General features: G+C 40.9%; 1 protein-coding gene across 1 annotated transcript in view; it reads right to left on the bottom strand.

Annotated features, from left to right (window-relative positions):
- Window positions 1–2,189: 2,189 nt before the first annotated feature.
- The window catches only part of LOC311528902 (plasmanylethanolamine desaturase 1-like), a gene marked incomplete at its 5' end in the record, with an annotated part of 80,422 nt that continues 58,252 nt past the window's right edge, over window positions 2,190–24,359 (bottom strand). The window contains 4 exons of the mRNA XM_084644397.1: window positions 2,190–2,754; window positions 3,448–3,519; window positions 4,813–5,025; window positions 19,906–20,050. Coding sequence (XP_084500523.1) covers window positions 2,726–2,754; window positions 3,448–3,519; window positions 4,813–5,025; window positions 19,906–20,050 — 459 coding nt within the window. The 3' untranslated portion in view covers window positions 2,190–2,725. The remainder of the gene's footprint in view (window positions 2,755–3,447; window positions 3,520–4,812; window positions 5,026–19,905; window positions 20,051–24,359) is intronic.

The raw sequence follows: 24,359 nt of genomic DNA, 5'->3' as shown, positions 1-24,359 counted from the left end.
GAAATCGACATCAATACTGTTCTCTCTTCAAACCTCAGTAGGATAGTGTAGAGCTTAAATTCCCTACCCTAAATTTTACTGTCATTAGATCAGTTTGTAATTTTCCGAAGTTCTGACAACAGCACATTAAATTAATTCCCATCTGTTGCTATCCTTTAAAGCTTTTCATGTTTTGATTTTTTTAAAAAAAAAAAAAAAAAAAGAGAAATCAACTTACACAGTTTTTCAAAATGTTATGGTTAGTAAAAAAAAGGCTAATTGGATTCAAAAGATGTTATTTGAATAACCAAAATTAGATCCACTTATTAGAATATTGTATTTCACTTACTCCCACTGGCTCAGACTGGATTCCAATTGGTTGTCGTTAGATCTAACCCCCTTTTACTACAATCGAATCTCTGATCAACACATTAATAACAAACAAAACCGTATTAGCAACACCAAGCCGTAAGAGGGAACCCTAAAGATAACTGTACCAACCCAGCCATCGGAGTTACACTACATCACACATTCACGGTGGCAGAACAACATGCCCGTGGCCTGATCAGAAGCAGCTGAATAGCTTCAGCTCCCCTTTCTTGAACCCTCCGGATTTGGCCCTAATTATACAAAGAAACTAGTTTTTTTACAAAATGGTTTTGTTTTTTTTAATTTTAACTTCCCTCTTCCTCATAAATCTGAGTTATAGTTCCTGTTATACAATATGTTCAGTTTGCTGCGTGCACACACACAAACCACCAAAGAGTTTAAATTGTTGTATGTGAAATGTTTGTTAACATGGTAGGAAAAAAGGAAATAAAATCACCTTCAACAAACCACACTGCGTGTGCCATAAGGACCATATTCTGGAAGGCCCCATCCTGGAATGTGTCAACCTCCCGCTCTGTTTCCTACAGACTTTAACAGGAATCATGGGTGTTCTGCATCTCCCAGGAGTAGGCCCCAATAGTCATGTCAACCAATCACATATCAGTGTTCCTAAATCCTAGTAACCGGTTTCCTGGTTTTGCCAGAGTGGTTGTTCTGCCCCTTTGGGTTCAGATAAAAACCCAACACTCCAGCAGCAGAACCTCTCCTGAACCTCTCCAGAACCTTTCCTGCCCTGCCTCTTCCCCCCAAAGCCCCGCCTCTTCCCCTGAGGCCCCATTCCATCTACTCCTCGTCCCCCCCATCCTGTCGCTCACTGCTGTTCCCCTCCCACCTCCCCACCCAGGTCATGAGGGACTCACCTGTGGAGCCGGGGCTGGGAGCGGCCCTGGCTGAGTAGGTGCTGGCACAGGTGATGACCCGGCACATCGCCCCCCGCAGTAACCAGACTTTGAGTGTCCAATCAGTAGATCTGACCAGACACTGTCAGGTCCCCTGTTCGACCAGATTTTCCAGTAAAAAACCGAGCACCTGGCCACCCTACTTTCTATATGGGATTGTTAGTCAATTAACATTTTAACTGCATGTACTTAGACTGAGCCTGTCAATTTGTTTATAGTGGGTAAAATTTTCCAAGGTGCCAAAGTGACGTAAGTGCCTAAGTCTCACTGATTATAAATGGGACCTTAATTGCTTTTGACAATTGTAGCAAGTATTCAGAACAAGTTCACAATTTATATGGGATCATTTTACTGGGAAAAAAATCTTGCAGGACAACAGGAATAAGCAACAGACATTTTTGTTTCGTCTGAGACGTGGCTGCGGTCATGATCATGGATGGCTGGTGCCTAAAGCGAACAGCTGAATTATTACCACAAACCTGTATTGCTGAGGATTAGCCTTTAAGGAGAGGCAAAGTTCTTCACTGTTCAGCACTGTTAACCTAGCACCATACCATTTTGCAGATGAACACTATTCAGGGCTCTGCACATGAAAAAATCCCCTACTCTCTCCTCCTAATGATTTAACACATGCAAGAGTGCCCCTTTCCAATCAGTAGACCTCTGAAAATCTGCGGATAGCCGCTTTATATCGGTAGTATCTGCAGACAATAGTTGTGGATCGGACATCAGATGCAAAGGGGCCCAACAATCAGCTTAGCTAGATTGACACACTAACATTTTGGCTTTTTCTGAATATAAATTCTGCCCCATTCCCAAGATATTTAAAAAAAAAAAACATTTTGGGGGGGTTGGGACAGCAGGTGAAAGATAGATTCCAAGTTTAAGAACCAGAGACTGATTTTTATCTCATTTATCTCATCAGGGTTCAGTCAGATACAATTCCATAGAAATCAATGGCATTACACCGACATATAAAAGTGTGAAACTAGAATCAGGTCAAAGACTCATAGTAAATCTGCTTCCTAGCATTAAAAAAACATCAACCCTACAATATGCTCCACTCAAGCAATTTGGTAAGGGGGGTTTCATTTGATAAGTATATTACAGATGGCTCTAAGATGCACGTATTTCTCTCATTGAAATATGCCTTTCAAAAATCAAGACATTAATTTTAGTTAAATTAAGATTTCATTCATTCTAAAGAATTTAAAATCACAGTTACGGACCCCATTATTTGTATGTTGTTTGTCTACTCAAATCATAAGATCATTGAGGTAGGCACTATGTCCTTGTGCTGAGCCTACAAAATGGAAACCACTAATTTGGAGTGGAGCCTCTGAAATATAAACATTTAACAACAACAAACAACAGTGGTTAAGACTTCCTAGTATTAAACAGTGTAAAAGGCATAATTTTCAAACCTGAGCTTCATTTCTTTTGGTGCAATTTTGTACCTACAGTAGATTGCCTCCACATTTTATACCTGCAGGAAAATAAATGAATGAACGGATTAAAGGGAAAAATTGAGTGAACAAATCATTGTGGGTTGCAAAACTGTGGCAAATGGAATCTCAGTTTAAAAATCATGACCAAAACACAGAAGTTTAAAATTTGGCTGTTTAAAAATAAAGATCTAGTCAAATTACTTTTTAGCCCTATACTGAAGCATTGCATCATGCAAATTAAACAATACAAACTCTTCAGCATAAAATGGCACAAAGCCAATTTATGTATCTTACTTGCACTGAAGCCAAAAGGTACTTCATGTTAATTAACATATCTTTTTTTTCTGGGTGCATTTATGAAGTCAGATGCATTGTGAGTATCCACCCAAGTACAGTAATAGGATACAGAAGTCCTAATAAATACAACATCAGGCATAATAGTCTCTTAAAACCAATCAAGATTAGCAATTACATTCAATTATTGTATGTTCCAAATACCATTGTATTTCAACTCCTTAGGATATCCAAGCTGGCAAATCATCAAATTTTTCTGTGACATTGCAAGCAATGCTCTGCAGAGTTTCAAAGTTTTCATAAACTCATTGTGCCAGAGGTTAAAATCCATGGTGCTAAAGAGATGCTTGTTTTCTGTAGATGACATAGTAGTTCTTTTTTTTTTTTCCTTTAAGAGTGCTTTATTGCATGTAAATCATCAGTTTGAGGTTTCTGACCTGTTAATGCTTCTATGATATTTTTCATTTTCCTCCAAAATCCTATTCTGTCCAATGGGTAATTTAGCCAGCCTGGAAAGGAAAAAGTGTTGGGAGTTAAAAATATTTTTTCAATCATGTCTCTTTTTTGTCTTTCCCCTTGCTAAAATATTATAACTTGCTAGTTACTGCTCTTCTTAAGCATAACCTAAGGCCATTGCCAACCCATACATTAATGATAATGTTTAAAGTACATGTCAAAGGACTGTTGCAAAGCACCGTTAACGCCCTCTGCCCCCATTCTCTTTCTTCCGCCGCTGCCATGCATTCTTACATTTCTAGAGTATCACATCCTTGAGAAGACAAGCTGTTACTAGCCTGGGAATCGTTCTCTTGAGCTTCATTCACTATCTTTTATGCACCACTAGATCACTGTACTTTCAGATCCGTGCATTCTGTTCAGTGCCCCAATCTCAATACTCCTTCTGTGGGCATTATAAACGCTTTCCACTTAAATTACCCTATGAGCTGTAGCTCACGAAAGCTTATGCTCAAATAAATTGGTTGGTCTCTAAGGTGCCACAAGTACTCCTTTTCTTTTTGCAAATACAGACTAACATGGCTGTTACTCTGAAACCTATTTGAGATCTATTTTTAAAGCATGGACGATCAAAACAAATTTTTAAAGGCATCCTCAATAATGGAGTAAATAAAAAAAAACAACTTAGTAGATGATTATGGATTCATTTGAAACAGTACCAAAGAATCATCAACACAGAGTTGGTACAAACTAGCTTCACTAAATCATAAGTAGCTTCTATCCTTGAAGCCATGAGCAATCTAAAAACATATTTCCTTTTATAGAATTTCTAGTCAATTTAAAATTACAGCTAACAATTTACAGAGAAGGAGTTTTAATATAAGCACAGGTATGTTAAATAAAAAATTTTTGACGTTACTGCAATATTTGTTTGCCAATTATGTGTGTTACATTCAGTTATACAAATATGTTACTATCTGTGATACACACATCATACAATATATGAAGGGTTGAATGCTACTACATAAAACTGTTCCTGTAATACGACAGTACTGTATAACATTGAAAAATCTCTCTCCTCTATGAGTAGAGTTTCTAACAGTCTAACTTAGCATGAAAGATAAAGAATTCTCAGCATTGCACTCTAGAAAGCACCAGATTTATGTATTTAAAACTCCAGTTTTAAAGTGAACACATCTTATTAGGAAGCAGCACCAAATGAAAAATATCCAGTGTGCAATAATCCATTCCGATAGCAATACATTTTTTCGACTTTCTAAATTCTTCCTCCCTCCCCCCATGTCACAACATGAGACATGTCATGGTTCTCAGAGTTTTTATTTTACCTGCAGTGATGCAAAAATAGGTTTCGTGGGGTGCTACGTGATGGATTCTGTGGTGGTTCCTCGGTAAAATGATGTGCAGATCTTGCAAAACTGTGACCCATAGAGGCAGCCCAAAGTAGGAATGGGACCACTTATGAATCTGATTAGTCACTGTGACAAAAATAGCTAGTGCAAACATAAAGCACTCCCAAGCATATGTCTCATGTATATATTCTGTACAGGGAAACAACCATTTGATTAGTAAGCAGTTTGTAAGACTTTATGCAAACACATTCAATTTTAAAAGCAAATTGTGCAAGAGAAAGCTAAGATTATGTCATTCAGTAATACAGAGATATAGTTATAGGCAAGAGAACAGTTCAGACTTTAATAGCTACCCTTATACAATAGCGTCAATGACTAAACAATGCTTATGACATAAACCATGAGCTGCTTTTTCCTGAATAGGTCTAAGCCAGAGTTGGAGAACTCTTACAGAGACAGCCAACCTATGCTATTTTCATTTTGGGGGTCCTAAGACATTAATGAAAAGCAGACATAACCCACAGACATAATAGCAGCCACAGCAACTACAGATGAGTCCATGCTAAACACCGCGTATTAACTTACACTCCGCAAAGTAAAAAGTGCGTTTTTGGGGTTTTTTTAGAAAAAAAAGCTCAACAGTCAAAACAGCTGGGAGTAAAAAAAGTTGAACTCTGGCATGGAAATAGGTCTCACTGAGAAGTGCCGAGTGCTGCAGTGGAAAACTATTTCAATCTGATTTACTTACAATTCACCAAAAAGAAAAGGAGGACTTGTGGCACCTTAGAGACTAACCAATTTATTAGAGCATGAGCTTTCGTGAGCTACAGCTCACTTCCTCAGATGCATATCGTGGAAACTGCAGCAGGCTTTATATATACACAGAGAATATGAAACAATACCTATTCCCACCCCACTGTCCTGCTGGTAATAGCTTATCTAAAGTGATTTCCAGCACAAATCCAGGTTTTCTCACCCTCCACCCCCCCACACAAATTCACTCTCCTGCTGGTGATAGCCCATCCAAAGTGACAACTCTTTACACAATGTGCATGACAATCAAACTGGGCTATTTCCTGCATAAATCCAGGTTCTCACATCCCCCCCACCCCCATACACACACAAACTCACTCTCCTGCTGGTAATAGCTCATCCAAACTGACCACTCTTCAAGTTAAAATCCAAGTTAAACCAGAACATCTGGAGGGGGGGGGGGTAGGAAAAAACAAGAGGAAACAGGCTACCTTGCGTAATGACTTAGCCACTCCAAGTCTCTATTTAAGCCTAAATTAATAGTATCCAATTTGCAAATGAATTCCAATTCAGCAATTTCTCGCTGGAGTCTGGATTTGAAGTTTTTTTGTTTTAAGATAGCGACCTTCATGTCTGTGATCGCGTGACCAGAGAGATTGAAGTGTTCTCCGACTGGTTTATGAATGTTATAATTCTTGACATCTGATTTGTGTCCATTTATTCTTTTACGTAGAGACTGTCCAGTTTGACCAATGTACATGGCAGAGGGGCATTGCTGGCACATGATGGCATATATCACATTGGTGGATGTGCAGGTGAACGAGCCTCTGATAGTGTGGCTGATGTTATTAGGCCCTGTGATGGTGTCCCCTGAATAGATATGTGGGCACAGTTGGCAACGGGCTTTGTTGCAAGGATAAGTTCCTGGGTTAGTGGTTCTGTTGTGTGGTATGTGGTTGTTGGTGAGTATTTGCTTCAGGTTGCGGGGCTGTCTGTAGGCAAGGACTGGCCTGTCTCCCAAGATTTGTGAGAGTGTTGGGTCATCCTTTAGGATAGGTTGTAGATCCTTAATAATGCGTTGGAGGGGTTTTAGTTGGGGGCTGAAGGTGACGGCTAGTGGCGTTCTGTTATTTTCTTTGTTAGGCCTGTCCTGTAGTAGGTAACTTCTGGGAACTCTTCTGGCTCTATCAATCTGTTTCTTTACTTCTGCAGGTGGGTATTGTAGTTGTAAGAAAGCTTGACAGAGATCTTGTAGGTGTTTGTCTCTGTCTGAGGGGTTGGAGCAAATGCGGTTGTATCGCAGAGCTTGGCTGTAGATGATGGATCGTGTGGTGTGGTCAGGGTGAAAGCTGGAGGCATGCAGGTAGGAATAGCGGTCAGTAGGTTTCCGGTATAGGGTGGTGTTTATGTGACCATCGTTTATTAGCACTGTAGTGTCCAGGAAGTGGATCTCTTGTGTGGACTGGACCAGGCTGAGGTTGGTGGTGGGATGGAAATTGTTGAAATCATGGTGGAATTCCTCAAGGGCTTCTTTTCCATGGGTCCAGATGATGAAGATGTCATCAATATAGCGCAAGTAGAGTAGGGGCTTTAGGGGACGAGAGCTGAGGAAGCGTTGTTCTAAATCAGCCATAAAAATGTTGGCATACTGTGGGGCCATGCGGGTACCCATAGCAGTGCCGCTGATCTGAAGGTATACATTGTCCCCAAATGTGAAGTAGTTATGGGTAAGGACAAAGTCACAAAGTTCAGCCACCAGGTTAGCCGTGACATTATCGGGGATAGTGTTCTTGACGGCTTGTAGTCCATCTTTGTGTGGAATGTTGGTGTAGAGGGCTTCTACATCCATAGTGGCCAGGATGGTGTTATCAGGAAGATCACCGATGGATTGTAGTTTCCTCAGGAAGTCAGTGGTGTCTCGAAGGTAGCTGGGAGTGCTGGTAGCGTAGGGCCTGAGGAGGGAGTCTACATAGCCAGACAATCCTGCTGTCAGGGTGCCAATGCCTGAGATGATGGGGCGCCCAGGATTTCCAGGTTTATGGATCTTGGGTAGTAGATAGAATATCCCAGGTCGGGGTTCCAGGGGTGTGTCTGTGCGGATTTGATCTTGTGCAATGCCATCCACAGCCTCAGAAACAACTCTGACATCATAATCAAAAAGGCTGACAAAGGAGGTGCTGTTGTCGTCATGAATAGGTCGGAATATGAACAAGAGGCTGCTCGGCAGCTCTCCAACACGAGTTTCTACAAGCCATTACCCTCTGATCCCACTGAGAGTTACCAAAAGCAACTACAGCATTTGCTCAAGAAACTTCCTGAAAAAGCACAAGATCAAATCCGCACAGACACACATCAGGTGATCTTCCTGATAACACCATCCTGGCCACTATGGATGTAGAAGCCCTCTACACCAACATTCCACACAAAGATGGACTACAAGCCGTCAAGAACACTATCCCCGATAATGTCACGGCTAACCTGGTGGCTGAACTTTGTGACTTTGTCCTTACCCATAACTACTTCACATTTGGGGACAATGTATACCTTCAGATCAGCGGCACTGCTATGGGTACCCGCATGGCCCCACAGTATGCCAACATTTTTATGGCTGATTTAGAACAACGCTTCCTCAGCTCTCGTCCCCTAAAGCCCCTACTCTACTTGCGCTATATTGATGACATCTTCATCATCTGGACCCATGGAAAAGAAGCCCTTGAGGAATTCCACCATGATTTCAACAATTTCCATCCCACCACCAACCTCAGCCTGGTCCAGTCCACACAAGAGATCCACTTCCTGGACACTACAGTGCTAATAAACGATGGTCACATAAACACCACCCTATACCGGAAACCTACTGACCGCTATTCCTACCTGCATGCCTCCAGCTTTCACCCTGACCACACCACACGATCCATCATCTACAGCCAAGCTCTGCGATACAACGGCATTTGCTCCAACCCCTCAGACAGAGACAAACACCTACAAGATCTCTGTCAAGCTTTCTTACAACTACAATACCCACCTGCAGAAGTAAAGAAACAGATTGATAGAGCCAGAAGAGTTCCCAGAAGTTACCTACTACAGGACAGGCCTAACAAAGAAAATAACAGAACGCCACTAGCCGTCACCTTCAGCCCCCAACTAAAACCCCTCCAACGCATTATTAAGGATCTACAACCTATCCTAAAGGATGACCCAACACTCTCACAAATCTTGGGAGACAGGCCAGTCCTTGCCTACAGACAGCCCCGCAACCTGAAGCAAATACTCACCAACAACCACATACCACACAACAGAACCACTAACCCAGGAACTTATCCTTGCAACAAAGCCCGTTGCCAACTGTGCCCACATATCTATTCAGGGGACACCATCACAGGGCCTAATAACATCAGCCACACTATCAGAGGCTCGTTCACCTGCACATCCACCAATGTGATATATGCCATCATGTGCCAGCAATGCCCCTCTGCCATGTACATTGGTCAAACTGGACAGTCTCTACGTAAAAGAATAAATGGACACAAATCAGATGTCAAGAATTATAACATTCATAAACCAGTCGGAGAACACTTCAATCTCTCTGGTCACGCGATCACAGACATGAAGGTCGCTATCTTAAAACAAAAAAACTTCAAATCCAGACTCCAGCAAGAAACTGCTGAATTGGAATTCATTTGCAAATTGGATACTATTAATTTAGGCTTAAATAGAGACTGGGAGTGGCTAAGTCATTATGCAAGGTAGCCTATTTCCCCTTGTTTTTTCCTACCCCCCCCCCCCCGACGTTCTGGTTAAACTTGGATTTAAACTTGGAGAGTGGTCAGTTTGGATGAGCTATTACCAGCAGGAGAGTGAGTTTGTGTGTGTATGGGGGTGGGGGGGATGTGAGAACCTGGATTTATGCAGGAAATAGCCCAGCTTGATTGTCATGCACATTGTGTAAAGAGTTGTCACTTTGGATGGGCTATCACCAGCAGGAGAGTGAATTTGTGTGGGGGGGTGGAGGGTGAGAAAACCTGGATTTGTGCTGGAAATCACTTTAGATAAGCTATTACCAGCAGGACAGTGGGGTGGGAATAGGTATTGTTTCATATTCTCTGTGTATATATAAAGCCTGCTGCAGTTTCCACGATATGCATCTGAGGAAGTGAGCTGTAGCTCACGAAAGCTCATGCTCTAATAAATTGGTTAGTCTCTAAGGTGCCACAAGTCCTCCTTTTCTTTTTGCGAATACAGACTAACACGGCTGTTACTCTGAAACCTTACAATTCACCAAAACTCTCACTGCACATGTAGTCGATTTTACATGGAGTTTGTGCTAAGCTCCTAAAAATCCAGCAGCTAGTGCTGCATTAGGTCCCACTGCACTGAAACCAGTGCACCTCCCCCCCTCCCTTTTTGGCAAAGTGATGGGGGTGCTAAGCATGTAAGAACTGTGCATTGCAGGACTGTGCTGCTGTGTGGATCCTCCTTTTCCTACCACTTCCACAGGGGATGGCATAAGTTCCCCTATAAACGACTTCAGCCATTCCTCTTCATAAAGCAGCCTCTGTGAAATGGCTCAGCAGCTGCTGAATAGCAAATGCGTATTTTGCCTCCCTTATGCACTGGATAATAAGGTGATACCACCTAGCTCTTATCTAATACTTCGGGCTGGATATTAGCCAAAGTGCACAGGTAAGGAAAATGTACTGTGTGTGTATAGCAAATTTAGTCAGATACTCAATTTCTTAGTCCCTTGAACTAACAGGAGCCATTTCCCAATGATTTCGGTAAAAGGAATCCACATCCTGCCCCATCCCCCCCTCCAAAGCCTACTTCATCAAAGGGAACATGCACAAGGGCAGGAGATAGGAAAGCCGAACTTCCGTTCCCACGTCTGCCATTCTTTGCCCTTCACAAACTTTATTCATTCATTTGCTACCCTTTTATTATGCCTATTTCATATGGCACAGCTCAGCACAACAAGGCAACATTTACCATTCTGTGATACCCTACCCGTAACAATTTTTCTGTATATTTAGGACAGAAAGGAACTGTGGAATCCCTGACCCCACTGTGGAAACTGTTGACTCTAATCGGTGACTACTGGATGTGTGCCCGCAAATAGATAATGTGCGTGCATGCACATGCCCATACACCCACAGCGCTCTGGCCATGTTGTGTAACAATAACTGAAGCACTGTTGCACCCACAGGTCTTTAATAGAGGACTGCTACCTGCTATCTTCTAGCAGCCAACTCGGGAGACCGTGAGATCCCCATTCTTTCTTTGTGTGTTTGTTTTTGGACACTGATGGGGGGAAAAGTCCCATGAAAGTGAAAGATTAGCAAGGAGCAAAAAGTGGGATAGCCAAGCTTTGTCAATTACATTAATGAGTCCACACAAATAATTTAATCTGTTTTCTGGAATATGTAACAACTTGTCGAGCATTTTTTTTGGATCAGAGAGAGCGAAAAGGCTTCCTAGTCAGTGCAGCACAGGCAAGCAATGCTCCAGATGACACTTAAATCTGTATTTCTCACCAAAGCGATCGCATTCACAAACCCTCAAGACACACACACACACACACAATTATAAAGACAATTATTTTAAGATATGACTATCAGAAAGGAATATTATGATTAAAAGTGATACTATTTCATTAGCCTCACATTTATTAGTTAAGACTTAAGTCTTTTGAAAAAAGGTTTGAACTCTTGTGTGAACAATCTCTCTCTGCCATTGCAATAATTTATCCGTTGTTCCCTCATACCACCACCAGATGGGGCTCAATTATAGCTGAATTAGTTTATCATTCTATAATTTTATATTCTATACTCACACAATTTATATTAGACACATTATTACTTTTAAAATACATTATAGTTGCATACTCTCTCCTCTAACAAAAATACATATTTTAATTTCCAACATAACCAGTATTATACCCACAGGACTTTCAAAACTATTTGCGACATTGCATGCCCTGTTTAGATTAAGTTTGCGTAAATAAGAAGAGCAAGTGTGTTCAAGAATTACAGTGCTAGTTTTGTAGCAGGCTTCTGCCTTACTGGGATCTATAACATATGGAGTGTCTCACTGCCTGTTGTGAAATCACTACAAGTACTTTAAAGCTTGCTCTCAAGCCAGTGCCTTGTCTAGTTCCGGGTTAAACGGTAGCAGCAGGATGAGATGCAATTTTATTAATTGTAGGTAGAAATCAATTACAATCAATCCAGAATTGTTTTTGCTTTATAAAAAGTAATTTTTACCTTAAAAAAAAAAAGAAAAAGAAAAAACCTCGTCATACAGCTTCAAAATTCAGTAATGGAAATGTCCTATTTTTATCACCTACTCTCTGGCTTTCTGGAGGCTTTCCTTATAATGTGGTGGGTTTTTTTAAACTTTCTCCTTCGCAGTTGACACAAGCAATAATTCCCATAGAAAATAACTGAGCTTCCATTTTAGATACTCAAATGTTTCAGGGCTGACTTGAAGAAGGAGAGAGCAAGAGCGAGGGCATTCGCCCACTTTCTCAGCCTAGGCAAGCCATGCTGGGCACTCTGGTCCACGTCAATCAGCAGCACTCTGTGCGTAGGATCAGCAGCAGCAGGGACCTCAAATGTCTGTTTGATTAAGAGGTGGCACCATGGCAGCCAAAAACAGGTGATAAAAATCACAAAATGGTAGAAAACACTGTAAGTTCTACAGATGCTTTGCTAGAGTGGTGGGAGGGACACGTTAAACATTAAGATGCACGCCCGTCAATCCATTCCCTTATTAATAGTTTAGAGCCATATTCAATATTTTAAAAGTGAATTTCTATGACTTCAGCTTTGCAGACTCCAGGGGGCTTATCAGGCCTAGCTCCTGCAGAGGCTAATCGTGATTCAGCAGCAAAGAGCAACACACCTCCCCTCATAGAGCCCCTCTGACTCAGGGGTTTGGCAGCACCCACTTGATTCACATGGGGCTTTCCACATCAGTATTTCCCGACAGATGTGGTCACAAGGGCATTTTCTCAAAAAAGGATTGACCTAGCAATTGATCAGCCCTCAAGATACGCTGGCTTTTAAATAAAATCTGAACACAGAAAGAGGTCTCTCTTTATATAACAATAGCAACACATCATGGTGTGAGTCAGCCAAACACTGATAATGTGTATTTTATGCCAAGATTTTTATCAAAAAGGGGAGGGAGGGTGCCTAAAGATGGGCTTCTAAATCCTTCTTTACCGCTGTAAACAAAACAGCCTGAACTTTTGTGAGCCCAGGTCATTTATGTAGGAGCCTAACCTTAGCCACCCATTTTTGAAAATCTTTGTCTGCATCTTCAAAACTTCCAAGTAGGGAATATAGGACTGTTTCCATGGCATTTTGATCATGGTGTCATTCCAACGTATTAGTATAAAAAAAGAACCTAAGCACCCTGCAACCACAAAGTTAAAATGAGACAGTCTCTTGGAGACCCTGAGCTTTCAGGGCCCTTTTCTGACTGTGTGTCCTGATTTCTGTCTTTTGCCTAGCATTGCTACAGCTCTTTGGTATTTTAGATCTTCACTTCCACTCTGTGCTGTGGGTGCTTTTCTGGGCCAGAAAGGAGGTCAGCTACCTTCTCTAGCCAGCTCCTTGTACACATGCTGCCTCCATCCTTGTTCGGCATACTTGACTGCAGGGTCTCAGCAGGGAGAAACATGGGCAGCGAGAGCAGAGTGGCCAGAGGCCACCAGGGAGAGGAGTCAGACAGTGAAGCCAGATATCTAGTGGGATTAGTACCATCAGTTCCCACCCGTTCTTAAGGCACATGATGTCTTTGGGTGATGGTCAGGAAAGGAACAGAAAGGCTAGCAGATGTGAAGGGAAAACAAGGAAAAGAGGTAGAGAGGATGGAAGTCACGATTTCGGACAGAAAGGTGGTAGGGGAGGGAGACAGAAAAGAAGATATCTCCTGCTGTCTGACTCCAAACATATTCCCAAGTAGCCAACCTGGCTACTAGTTCCACACAAGGGGAGAACAAAGGACAGAGAGGCCCATTCCAGGACTGTGAGAGTAAGTAGTGCGTCACCACAGGACACGGGGTAGGTTTGTCATAGGTTCAAAACACTTGGGTGAGCTTGGTGTAAAAGCTTTAAGAGCGTATCCTACCAAGCCCAGTCTCCAAACCTGTTGAGCTTCTCAGCTTTTTCAATAAATCATTTTGCAAATTCTTGTGTGTGTTTTTGTCAAATTGAGCAGCTCATGTTTTTATTTCTCCTGCTAGTCCTAGAAGCAGGCCAAGAACTATTTTAAAAGGGAAAATTGGAGGGTTTTGGTTATTTGTTTTTAAACTAAACCACAGCAATACTAGTTTTAACTGTAGAATTGAAGAGTGCTGTATAAATTCCTACCCAGGCCAATCCATCTAGGGCATTTCAGTTTCACACTGTCAGTGGAAATGAGCAGACAATACTTACAATGACCTTCCTCACTAATGTTTTACTACTTTATGTATTGGTATCACAATGGAATTTGGAGGGAGTAGGACAGGTTACCCTGTGGTAAGCACAGTAGCTTGGCAATGGCAGAACAATAGCAATACAATAGTACATTTAGAAGTTTGTATGTGGGCATGTCCTAAAACAAACCAATGGAAATACTAGGTGTTTATGGTTTAGAAACAAAGCAATTTTTGAAATTGTATAAATTCACCCTGTTGGCCAGTTGCAGTTCATGCCCTGATTAATGTAGCTCTGACTTCAAATCACTCTATACAGCTGTGAAAATACATTTTATACCAGAAGGAAAATACGTATTTAACTCAATTTAAGTTTCCTTTTCCTTTCTTTCTATGTCCCAGACCCACATTATACCTACAGGAAAATAACACCTCTGCAGCATGCCTAAATTTATTCTGGATTACTCAGACTATGCCTAATTTGAGACCAGATCCAGTTTCCCCAGGTCCCTACTCCAAAAAATGTGAGCTCAACGTGCTCCTGGCTCTCCCAGCTGACAACGTTACCTCCCCCACACAAGGTGAATCCCAACACTCCCTCTACATGGATCCTAGGAGCCAAATGTTGTGGCTCCACAAGTCCCCCTCATCCCAGATCCACGGACACTATCTTAATCTATTCTTGCATGGATTAAGCGTGGAAGCCAGATCCAGGACTTTCTGTATGCTCTGAAGGCACAAAGGGACTTGAGTTCTGGTGGATCTGGCCAGCTACGCATTTCTAGTTCCCAGCCTGCTGTATGGGGGTCATGGCTAGGGAGAAGAGGAGTAGCTGAAGTACCTCTACATGCCAGTTATTCCATGAGGCTGGAATGCGGCTGTGCACAGCTAGGCACAAGTTATACCAGTCATGTGGCAGTTTTAATTACCTCCTAAATCCAGGGAGTTCGAAAAGTGGCATAAAGACACCTTTGCATCTATATCCTGCCTCCCCTGGGTTCTGTGCAGAGTAGAGCTTGGTCACAAAGAGTGAGAGAACATTTTGAGCCCATCAGACTCCCTTTACTAGACTGACCCTGGGTGTTCCCCTGTACTTACAGTGCCCAAAAGCCTGCCAGATGCTGTACAGAAATGTATTAAAACACCTGTTCCCTGCCCCAAAGAGCTAACATGTTAAATACTGACAAGACAGGGACGGACAACAAGGGGGGGGAGGAGGAGAGAAGGGGAGGGTCCAGGTGGAAGAGAAGAGGCAGGGAAGAATCATAGTTATAGGATCACAAGGCAACTTCATTCTGGCACATGCACATCTTGTCATATTCCGTGTGATATGTTTGGTTTTTTTTTTTAATTACCACACCTATGGGTGATAAGGCAGAAGTGAGTTCACGTAAATGGGGGCAGGGGAAATTAAATGGTGGATTCAGAAAGCATGTTTCATGCATAGGAAAGAGGTGCAGCTGGGAGAAGGAAACAGAAGAGGCAGGGGGCAAGAAAATGCGATGGGTCAGGGAGGCAGGGCAGAGTGGCGGACAACTTTGGAAAAGTGAGAGCGAACAACAGAGTAACTACGGAAAAAGGGGATAAAAAGGTAAATTTAGGAAGTCACAATAAATAAGGTATTTAAGAGCCAAGTACTGAAATATGACATTTGTGCTGAACCCAAACGTCATAAAAATTTAACATTTTAGTTTGAACAGATGCTTAATTGTAGGCACTTAATGAACCACCATAAACCAAAAAAGATTCCTGATATGGTTGTAAGCCAGGTACTATACTGCAAAATGGCAGGGATAAATCAAGGAATCTCAGCCTGATGGTTTGGTAGTCACAATGAACAGTGTGTAGCAGATATAAAAACAATGTGCTAAATTCCAAACCAATTAACTCTAAGTGCTTGATTTAAAAAAATAGATTCTATTTAAAAATTAAATAGACAAAAATTATCCCTGTAAATGATGGGTAAGGACAAAAAGTTGAGTAGCCTTCATTGAGGATCATGGAGTTAAAAACTGGGCTTCATGTTAAGCCCTACAGAATTCAATGATAATACTGAAGTAACACAGAGGGTCATAAAACCATAGATCCTTAGTGGGGATTTTTAATATTCTAATGGTGAGGAAGTTCTAGTCTCATCTACTTCCTCAATCACAAGGCAAAACATAAAAAGGAGGTAAGATCTGGGGTTGTTAAAGGTCCAGTAGGCTCAGCATCCATAACATACTGCACACACGGCTCTTTTCATTTGCACTAAAAACGGAAAGGAGAGTGATTTATTTTGGTTACCAAAAAATGCCCCAAAACTTGACAGGTTCTTCCCAAAGTTTCTACGGCTTTTCTAACATTTCCTTAAGCTAAAGAGCTGAGCCTGAACTGCCAAGTTTTGATCTAGAGCTGCACTTCCCCAGAGTTTGAGGGGATTTGGATCTGATGTTTTAGTTCAAGTTCATCTCTATTAAATATCCCTTGTGGAATGTGAGGTTAAATGTCTCTTCTTTATTTGCACTCATTTCACACTGTCCCTTTTTCAGCCTTTGGACTGGTTTATCAACAAATTAACATGAGATGTTAGGAAGATTTTTAATGACTGATATATGTTCCTAACATTGTTGCCTGCAGCCCCATGACAGAGAAACTGCATAAATGTGAATCCAAGATTTTCAGCAGTTAACTCTTCCACTTGGAGCTGCAGCTGCTCAGATACCATCAGCTAGCTAAAACATGGCAAAAGACGGACATTGTCAAAAATCTTCTGAAGTGGCCAACAAGAATACCCATGACTGCTATGTACCGGACACTTGGGGAGAAAATGAAGATTGCATGCTATGACCAGATTCTCTTATTAAGGCCAGGGTTAGTTACGGGTACTCCGCACCTTGCAAGAGTGCTCAACACTTTGCAGGAGCAAGCCATAGACCAAATTACCTACATCTGGTTTGCATATGTACATTCTAAAATACAGTGCTGATGAACAGAGAGGTGAATTGATTATTCAGTTAGTGTCTGTCTCCCTGACCGCAGATTACGGAAGTTAATGTTGCTGTGGCAGGAATATAAGCACACTATGGAGAGCTCTGCAAATTATTTGAAGGAAAATTAATAGGAAATCTACACACTACGTTTATTATTTGTTAAATGCAATATGCTTGGCGTTGTACTAGATAGACAAAATCCAGAAAGCCCCTGCCACAAAAAGCTTTGAATTTAAGCATTATATAGGACATAATTCTCAAGGTACTATCATTTCTCTCACTTGAAAAGTTATCCACCTGTGTATTTTATGAAATCTTTTATTCCATTTTTTTTAAAGGATTCAGCTACGGCACCACATTTTGTCAAAGTGCTCTTGATCTGCATGTTTCTTCCCCCTCTTAAATGAGTTGTTAGTGGGAACTGAAGGGTCTGTTAAACCTAGAATACATTAACAAAATATATATAAAGCTAACTTGTGATATGCACTTTAAGAAACGGTTACACTGCATGTTTCCCAGCTTCTAGCTTCTTGATGCTCTCTGCCATGCTGTAGGTGGCATCCAATCAGAGAGACCGCCACTGAGGGCCAGGGAGAAGGGCTGCAGTTTTTTAATTTTATATTCCAGCTAAGTACAGGGAATATAAGACAGTAAGGTGTGTATAGCACGAATAATGAGTTGTGCTAATTCACAGAAATTCATTTTTTGCCATCACACACTGCTCCTTTTTCTATAGACCAACACTTTGAAAGTTCATTTTTATATGTCATTTACTTCCCTAGGGTGTAATGCTTCCTAAAAATACGGCCATTTCTTAGGCTTTGATAGAAAATTATTTATGTTAAAGTGGATTCATTATTCTGGACACACTGGAAGTGGAAGGTTTTATTTTATTTTTTAAATTAAGGTGATTTCAAAGAGACACATACAGCAAAGACCAATATTGTCAGCAGAGCCTGAACCTTACACATGGGTCTTCTAAGCACAGAAGGGATATCAGGAGGTTTATTAAATGAGGGAATGCTAGTCGCAGTTGGACAGGTCACTTGATTAAAAAGCACAAAGGAAAAACTGATTAAGACAACGAGGTTGCTGTAAGCAGTTACCCCACTGAACCCCAAAGAAAACAAAAACAGATCTTTGTGGTGTAAAAAAAGAATAGCAATTAAAGCTGCATAGAAAATATGAATGTGGGGGGAAGCCTGACAACTGGCATCAAGAGGTTAATTCTTCCATTCTTTTTAATCAGTAACTAGTTCTGTCATCTTTTGGTTCAGTGCAAAACCTCCCCAGAGAAGCACCTCCATTCTTTGAATGTCCATAAGGCAATTAGGTTTTACATTTTAAAACTGAAGGGTTTTACAGGATGAGCCAATTTATATGTTTCCATAATAAGAAAAGACTCAGGGCTACTGAAGGATCTATTACAAAATGGCTTAGGTAGTGCATTATTGAATCATACAAAGCCAAGAAGCTTCCAGGTCCCAAAGTCTTTAACAATCATTTTGTGGGAACCACTTGGGCAGAATACAGAACAGCTTCATTTTTGGAAACCTATAAAGAAGCCATTTGCTATTTGGAGTTCCTTCAACATGTGCAGTACAAAGCACTATAAACCTGAGGGTCAGGCTTGAACCCAGGCAGCGTTTGGTAGAAGGGTGCTGCAATAGCAGTGGGTGGTTAGGTTTCTTAGTTCCTGAGCCTTTTTATTGTCTTAATAATGCCAGTCAAGTCCCAATAATAAAAACAGTTGGGTGAATATAGCTGTGAGCAAAAATGGGTGATAGCTTTCAAACTGGAAAATTGTAACAGCTGTATCTACCAATTAAAGCTGTTCCATGAACAAATCTGATGATTAACTGGATATGTAATTAAGCCTTTATTATTAGTCTAATTGGATGGTTAGGGGAATTATTAAGGCTGTTAAGATTCTGTGCAGCAAGCTGGCTGTGCAGTACAGGCAATATGAAATTCAGCTCATTATTAGCAGGGCCAGGTGAACATGTGAGTGGAAATTCAGGCTAGCCACACCCCAGCCTTTCAGACCTAAACCAAATAACCCTGAACACAGAGTTCAGTTCAGCAGAGAATGCTGTGATATTCCACTGCAACTTGCATCAACTGGCCAAGCAAAGACTCACCACCGGGTTGCAGACTAAAGGGAGTTGATTCTCAGACACTGGCCCAGGACAGCCACAGTCTTGGACACCAGGTCCTTGAAGCCTATGTGGTAAGGAGCTCTTGCGACATAGAGATGTGGTTAGTTAAGAAGCAGTCTGCACTGCTGTAGTCCTTCTCCCTGAAGTGTGGAGAGGAGGAGAGAGCAGACTGATTCCCAGAAGAGTCTGGCACTCCAAGACTCAGTCCCTGGAGCACAAAGCAAAGGAATAAGATTGGTTTCAGATTCTTCAAATTTACCAATCTGTGTGGCTGCCTGCAAAACCTGAACTTTCCCAGGCTCACTTAGCTCATGACCCTTTTTGGATCAAGATTCTCCTTGCTCCATGCCTATACCTGCGACAGCAGTCAGTACACTTCAGCACAGACTCTGTGGAAAAGGAACAGCAAGAGACAAGCTGAGCATTAACGACAAAACGTACCTCCAGCCCACACTTTCAGCTGCCGCAGCTTGTGACCAAGGGACTGCACTTTGGAAAAAGACAATCCTCACCTTTAGACTCTCTCAGTGGTAAAAACCACAGGCCTGATTTCCCATTGCCCCATACCTTTTTTCATCATTTACACCTGTGCAGAGTGAGTGGAGAATTCCAACCTGCAAACATTAAAACTTTGCAGTGGCATCAATGACAATACAAATTGCAAGGCAGTAGAGAACCAGACCTCAGAAGTCCCTTGACAATGACCAGAGGTGCTCACCCCCTTTGTCCACCAAGAAAAAAACAAAACAAAACACAAGCTTACCTGGTGTTTGAGAAAGGAATTTATAGAACATGAAGGCCAGTGGAATTATGCTTATCAAACAGTTATCTCCATTGGTCTCAATGAAGTCATGTCTGGTTATTGCTGTTGGATCAATATGATGCTCTCTAAATGGCCTGATAAATGCCTGTTGGTAGAAAAAACAAGATTTATTTTAATTATTTTTGCAAAGGTCCTACAGACTTTCTCCCAAGTTTGTGTGTTCAGTGTGAACATACAATCCATTTTCCTACCAATATGAAAAATCTTGAATTTAACAAAGGTTACTAAAAGTATGATTTTATCAATTAAACGTAACTTGAGAGCATTAAAAAAAAAGTATAATTTATCACCAGAACGCAAAGTGTTCACACTGAAGAGGCTTGATGGAGCCCAAGAACTGTGGTTGGCTGATCGTGCAGGAATGCGGACATTTTCCTAGTTTGCATACCCATCCAGAACCAGCCACAACCTACCCAATACAGCAAAGGAACCTTCAGTGTTACCGCCAACACAGATATGTGACACAGATGCCATGCCAAACACAGCAAATAGCTTTATGTACTAATAGGCCGGGGTATAACAAATCTAGAGGACAAAATGGGCCACATTTTAAAAGACCAGTTCTAATTTTTGTGTCCACAATTAATATCAGTGGAGAAAAATATTAATTACAGTTAAGTGGCTAAAAATACTGCCTAGGGATAACCAGCCACAAGTAATCAATGGTGTTACATTGGAATGGCATGTGTGTGTGGAACATGTATGAATTCCCTAAGGGGTTGATTGTGGGTCTGGTATTCTTCAGCATACATCAATATCTTGGATGACAACACAAATCAGAACACACAAATTTGCATATGACACAAAAACTACAAGTTACAGATATCACAGAAGTTTGTGTTTTTGTTTGGATGTAAGTGCTAGCATTCCTGTATGAGAGCTAGGTATTGTTGTTATTATTATTGAACATCATCATCTTGGTGAGAATCTGCTACTGGAGCAATGCCGTAACTTGTGACCATTTAACATCCCAATTTTCTGTGTGGGTATATTCTATTCAGACAAGACCCTGGCACCTCAAATGCCTGTGGAATGAAAACAAATATGGGATATCATTACCTCGGGAGACTGCGAGAACTTTATCTACACTGCTACTGTTACAGGTTTCGTATGTTCCTCTCCTATAACCACAGAACTGAAGCAACATTTAGAAAAATGTTTCCTTTGACAACTAGCTTTTTACCAACTCGCATGGTTGTGGAGGTTTTGTAATTATATCAATTCACATGCTAGATTAGCTGCTAGCAGGTTCATTTGTTGTACTGCAGCAAGCTAAGAAAGTAAAATTGTGGGATTAAAGCAATCATTTAAAAAAAAACATGGTAAAAATTCTTTTGGATCCCCACTTCTATAAAGGAAATACTTACACAACAGCCTAAATGACAACAGGAATTTTACAACACAGAACAGATAGTTCCCACTAGAGAGACTTTCAAATACTTACTTTTCTGTATAAATATCATGTCACAGGATTACTACTCAAATTCTCACAATGAATGGAATAATTTACTTTAAAGAATAAGCAAACTCTAAGTAAGCCAAACTCCACAAACAAAACTAAGGTTTACTTAACACAACTGCAAAGAACCTTAGAGACATTTCAATTACAACTTCTGCATTTGAATTTCCAGACCAAATGATTTAATATCAGATTTTTACAGCTACAAGATTTTACATTCTATGGGTACATGGATATTGACTGATACTACAGAACAAGGAAGGAAGGAATTCATTAGAGAAAAGACAATATAAGAAAGAGAGAGAAGCTCTGGTACAGAAACTAGATTATTAAAAAAATAAGTTAACCAACCTATAATTCGTACAATTCAAAGTTCAAGCGAAGTATATTTCCAACAAAAAGTTGACCAGCAACTACATTACCTAGGCCTTGTCTACACTGGCAGCATTATGTAACGTACATATAGCTACACTTTATATAGGAAAGCAGGCTGTAGCCACACTGTGGTATGTAGCTACATGCAGCAGTGAAAAGCTCCAGCTGGGGAGAGGTAGCGGGAAAAAGCTCTGGCAGTTCCCCACTGCTGAAGCCTTTCTCTGGGACGGGAAAAGGCTCCAGAAGCAGGACGCTACATGCAAAATATAAGAGCGTAGACAGGAGTGGCACTGCTCGGGCATGTAAAGAGCCATATAGGGTACATACCCTAAGGTTCTGGCATGTCTTTGCTCTACTCACCTAGCAGTGTGGATGGTGAAGCACTGCTTATTTATACCCATGCTTGGGGGGGTCATGCAGAGTCTGTACTCTTCATGCCACCACAAGTGTAGGCATAGCCTCAGACAGGTATAGAACATCAAAATATCTCATTGTATTGATGTTCATAAAAAAAGCCATACTAATCTCTTCATACTAATTCTCCTTCTTGTCTATCAAGCACCTAGAACATGTTTGGGGCTGACTAGTGAACGAGTAACCACTCAGTACAAATAACCATAAAAAGAAGTCTATCCCAAGTAAGGGAGAGTTAATTTGTGCTTGAAGTATAAACATATCTTGGATCAGTAAGTTGTAAATTTCCTCTGATTGTTGCTAAATCATTCAATTTATTTTAATTGCTATATTTTTATAAAAACAACGAGGAGTCTGGTGACACCTTAAAGGCTAACAGATTTTATTAATTTTTATAAAACTCTTACAATCTTGTACACAAAATAAGTAATAGATTTGTGAATGACAGTCACTGTCGCTAGGTTAATTATAACCGTATACTGAGTTCTCCCAAAGTAAATTGTTTCCAGTTACTAGTAGACTCTAAAAGAAAAACTGCAGGTGGGCAAATGCAATGTATTACTTTTTAAGGCCCTGATCTAGCAACTGACAGCACACATGCACAGATAGGCGCCCAGACAGAACCCCATCCGTTGCAATGGGGCTCAGAGAAACCACAGTGGTGCATCTGCATGCGGTCAATTGCAAGATCAGGGTCTTAGCTGGTAGAAAAAAATTCTGGTTGGATGAAAGATAATTTTTTACATTTTGATGACAAGTTTATTATCTCGTAGAAAAATATATTTCTTAGATCAACTTTCAAAACACAAAAGTGAATCTGAAGACTGCTATGTATCTTTACAAGTTGGCACATGACTTCAGAAAAAAGAAAATGATCCCAAGAACCTTGAAAGAAGGAAACACCCCTGGTTCGAAGATGACTTATGGAATATTTTGTAAAATTTCTCAGGAGAAAGGGAAGCAAAGCTGCTTTTTCCCCCATATGAAAAAGAATGAAAACCTGTCATTCATCAAAGTGGGCTGCTGAAAGAAACAAAGAAAGAAACCCTGCAACATTTAAAAGACTGCAAAAATTTCTGAATGTCATTAGAAACATCACCAAATTTATAGTACAGCACAAATAATACACCTATGTATGCATAATGATAGAAGCAAATGGAAGGGAATAGCACCATGTTAAGGTTCTTGCATGGAAATGGGATTACAACACATGTCCCATTCTAAGAGACAAATCCCATGCTTTCAGACCAAATGGGAGTTCTGCACATATAAGGAGCTATTTGCTTTCAGGAGGATCTAAGAGAAGAATTTTACATGGTATTTCAACCATCTGTATCCACAAGTGCTTGAAAAGGGATTCTATGAATAGTGGAACAGCACTGGAACAAACGCCATGATGAACTGAAAATACTGCCAAGCAGCAAATAGTGACTTTTTAAGTGGTACTGTAGTTGCCAGCTCATTAACAAAAAAGATAATGAATATCAATTGCACAAAAAATATATTATTTTTATATTATTTAAGAATATTATTTGAAAGTTAATGTATATAAGTCCATAACAAACATTCTGATACTAAGCACTGCTCCAGGTAAAATAAAAACCTGATATATATCTGACCCATTACCAAATTCTAATCCTAATTTTTACGTATCCAGATAATGCAAAGGGTCACTTTAGTATGGACGGTCGAGATGAACATTGGGCTGAGGCTAACAGGGTACTATGTTTGCTCAGAGACTGGTGTGTGAGCGTGGGAAGGAGGAGGGGAAATCTCCTGCCCTGGGTCTGAGGTGAGGCAGAGGAAGCACTCCATCATAAAACCTCCTCATCTTACTCTCTCTTTTCTTCCTGGCCCTGCTTTTCAGGGCTAAACAGAAATTGTACTTCTGTGGAACATATGTTTCTCCTAGAGAACGAACGTACCAGGAATGCCAGTCACTGACCAGGATCACTTCCCAGCAAGTGAGACAATATCAGAACCCTGGTGATCTTGGCATATCTCCAAGCCGAGGGAGAACCTCCAAGAAAGGGGAGGGGAATAAAGACAAGGCACAATCCTCTTACAAAAACCAACAAATTCAACAATACTAAACACTAAACTAATAAAACTAACAACTAACTAAAGACTAGTTGAGGCAAGCTTG

The sequence above is a fragment of the Lepidochelys olivacea genome (genome assembly GCF_965140295.1).
Source record: "Lepidochelys olivacea isolate rLepOli2 genome assembly, chromosome: 12".
NCBI classification, from domain to species: domain Eukaryota; kingdom Metazoa; phylum Chordata; order Testudines; family Cheloniidae; genus Lepidochelys; species Lepidochelys olivacea.
This window is presented reverse-complemented; position numbering and strand designations above follow the sequence as displayed.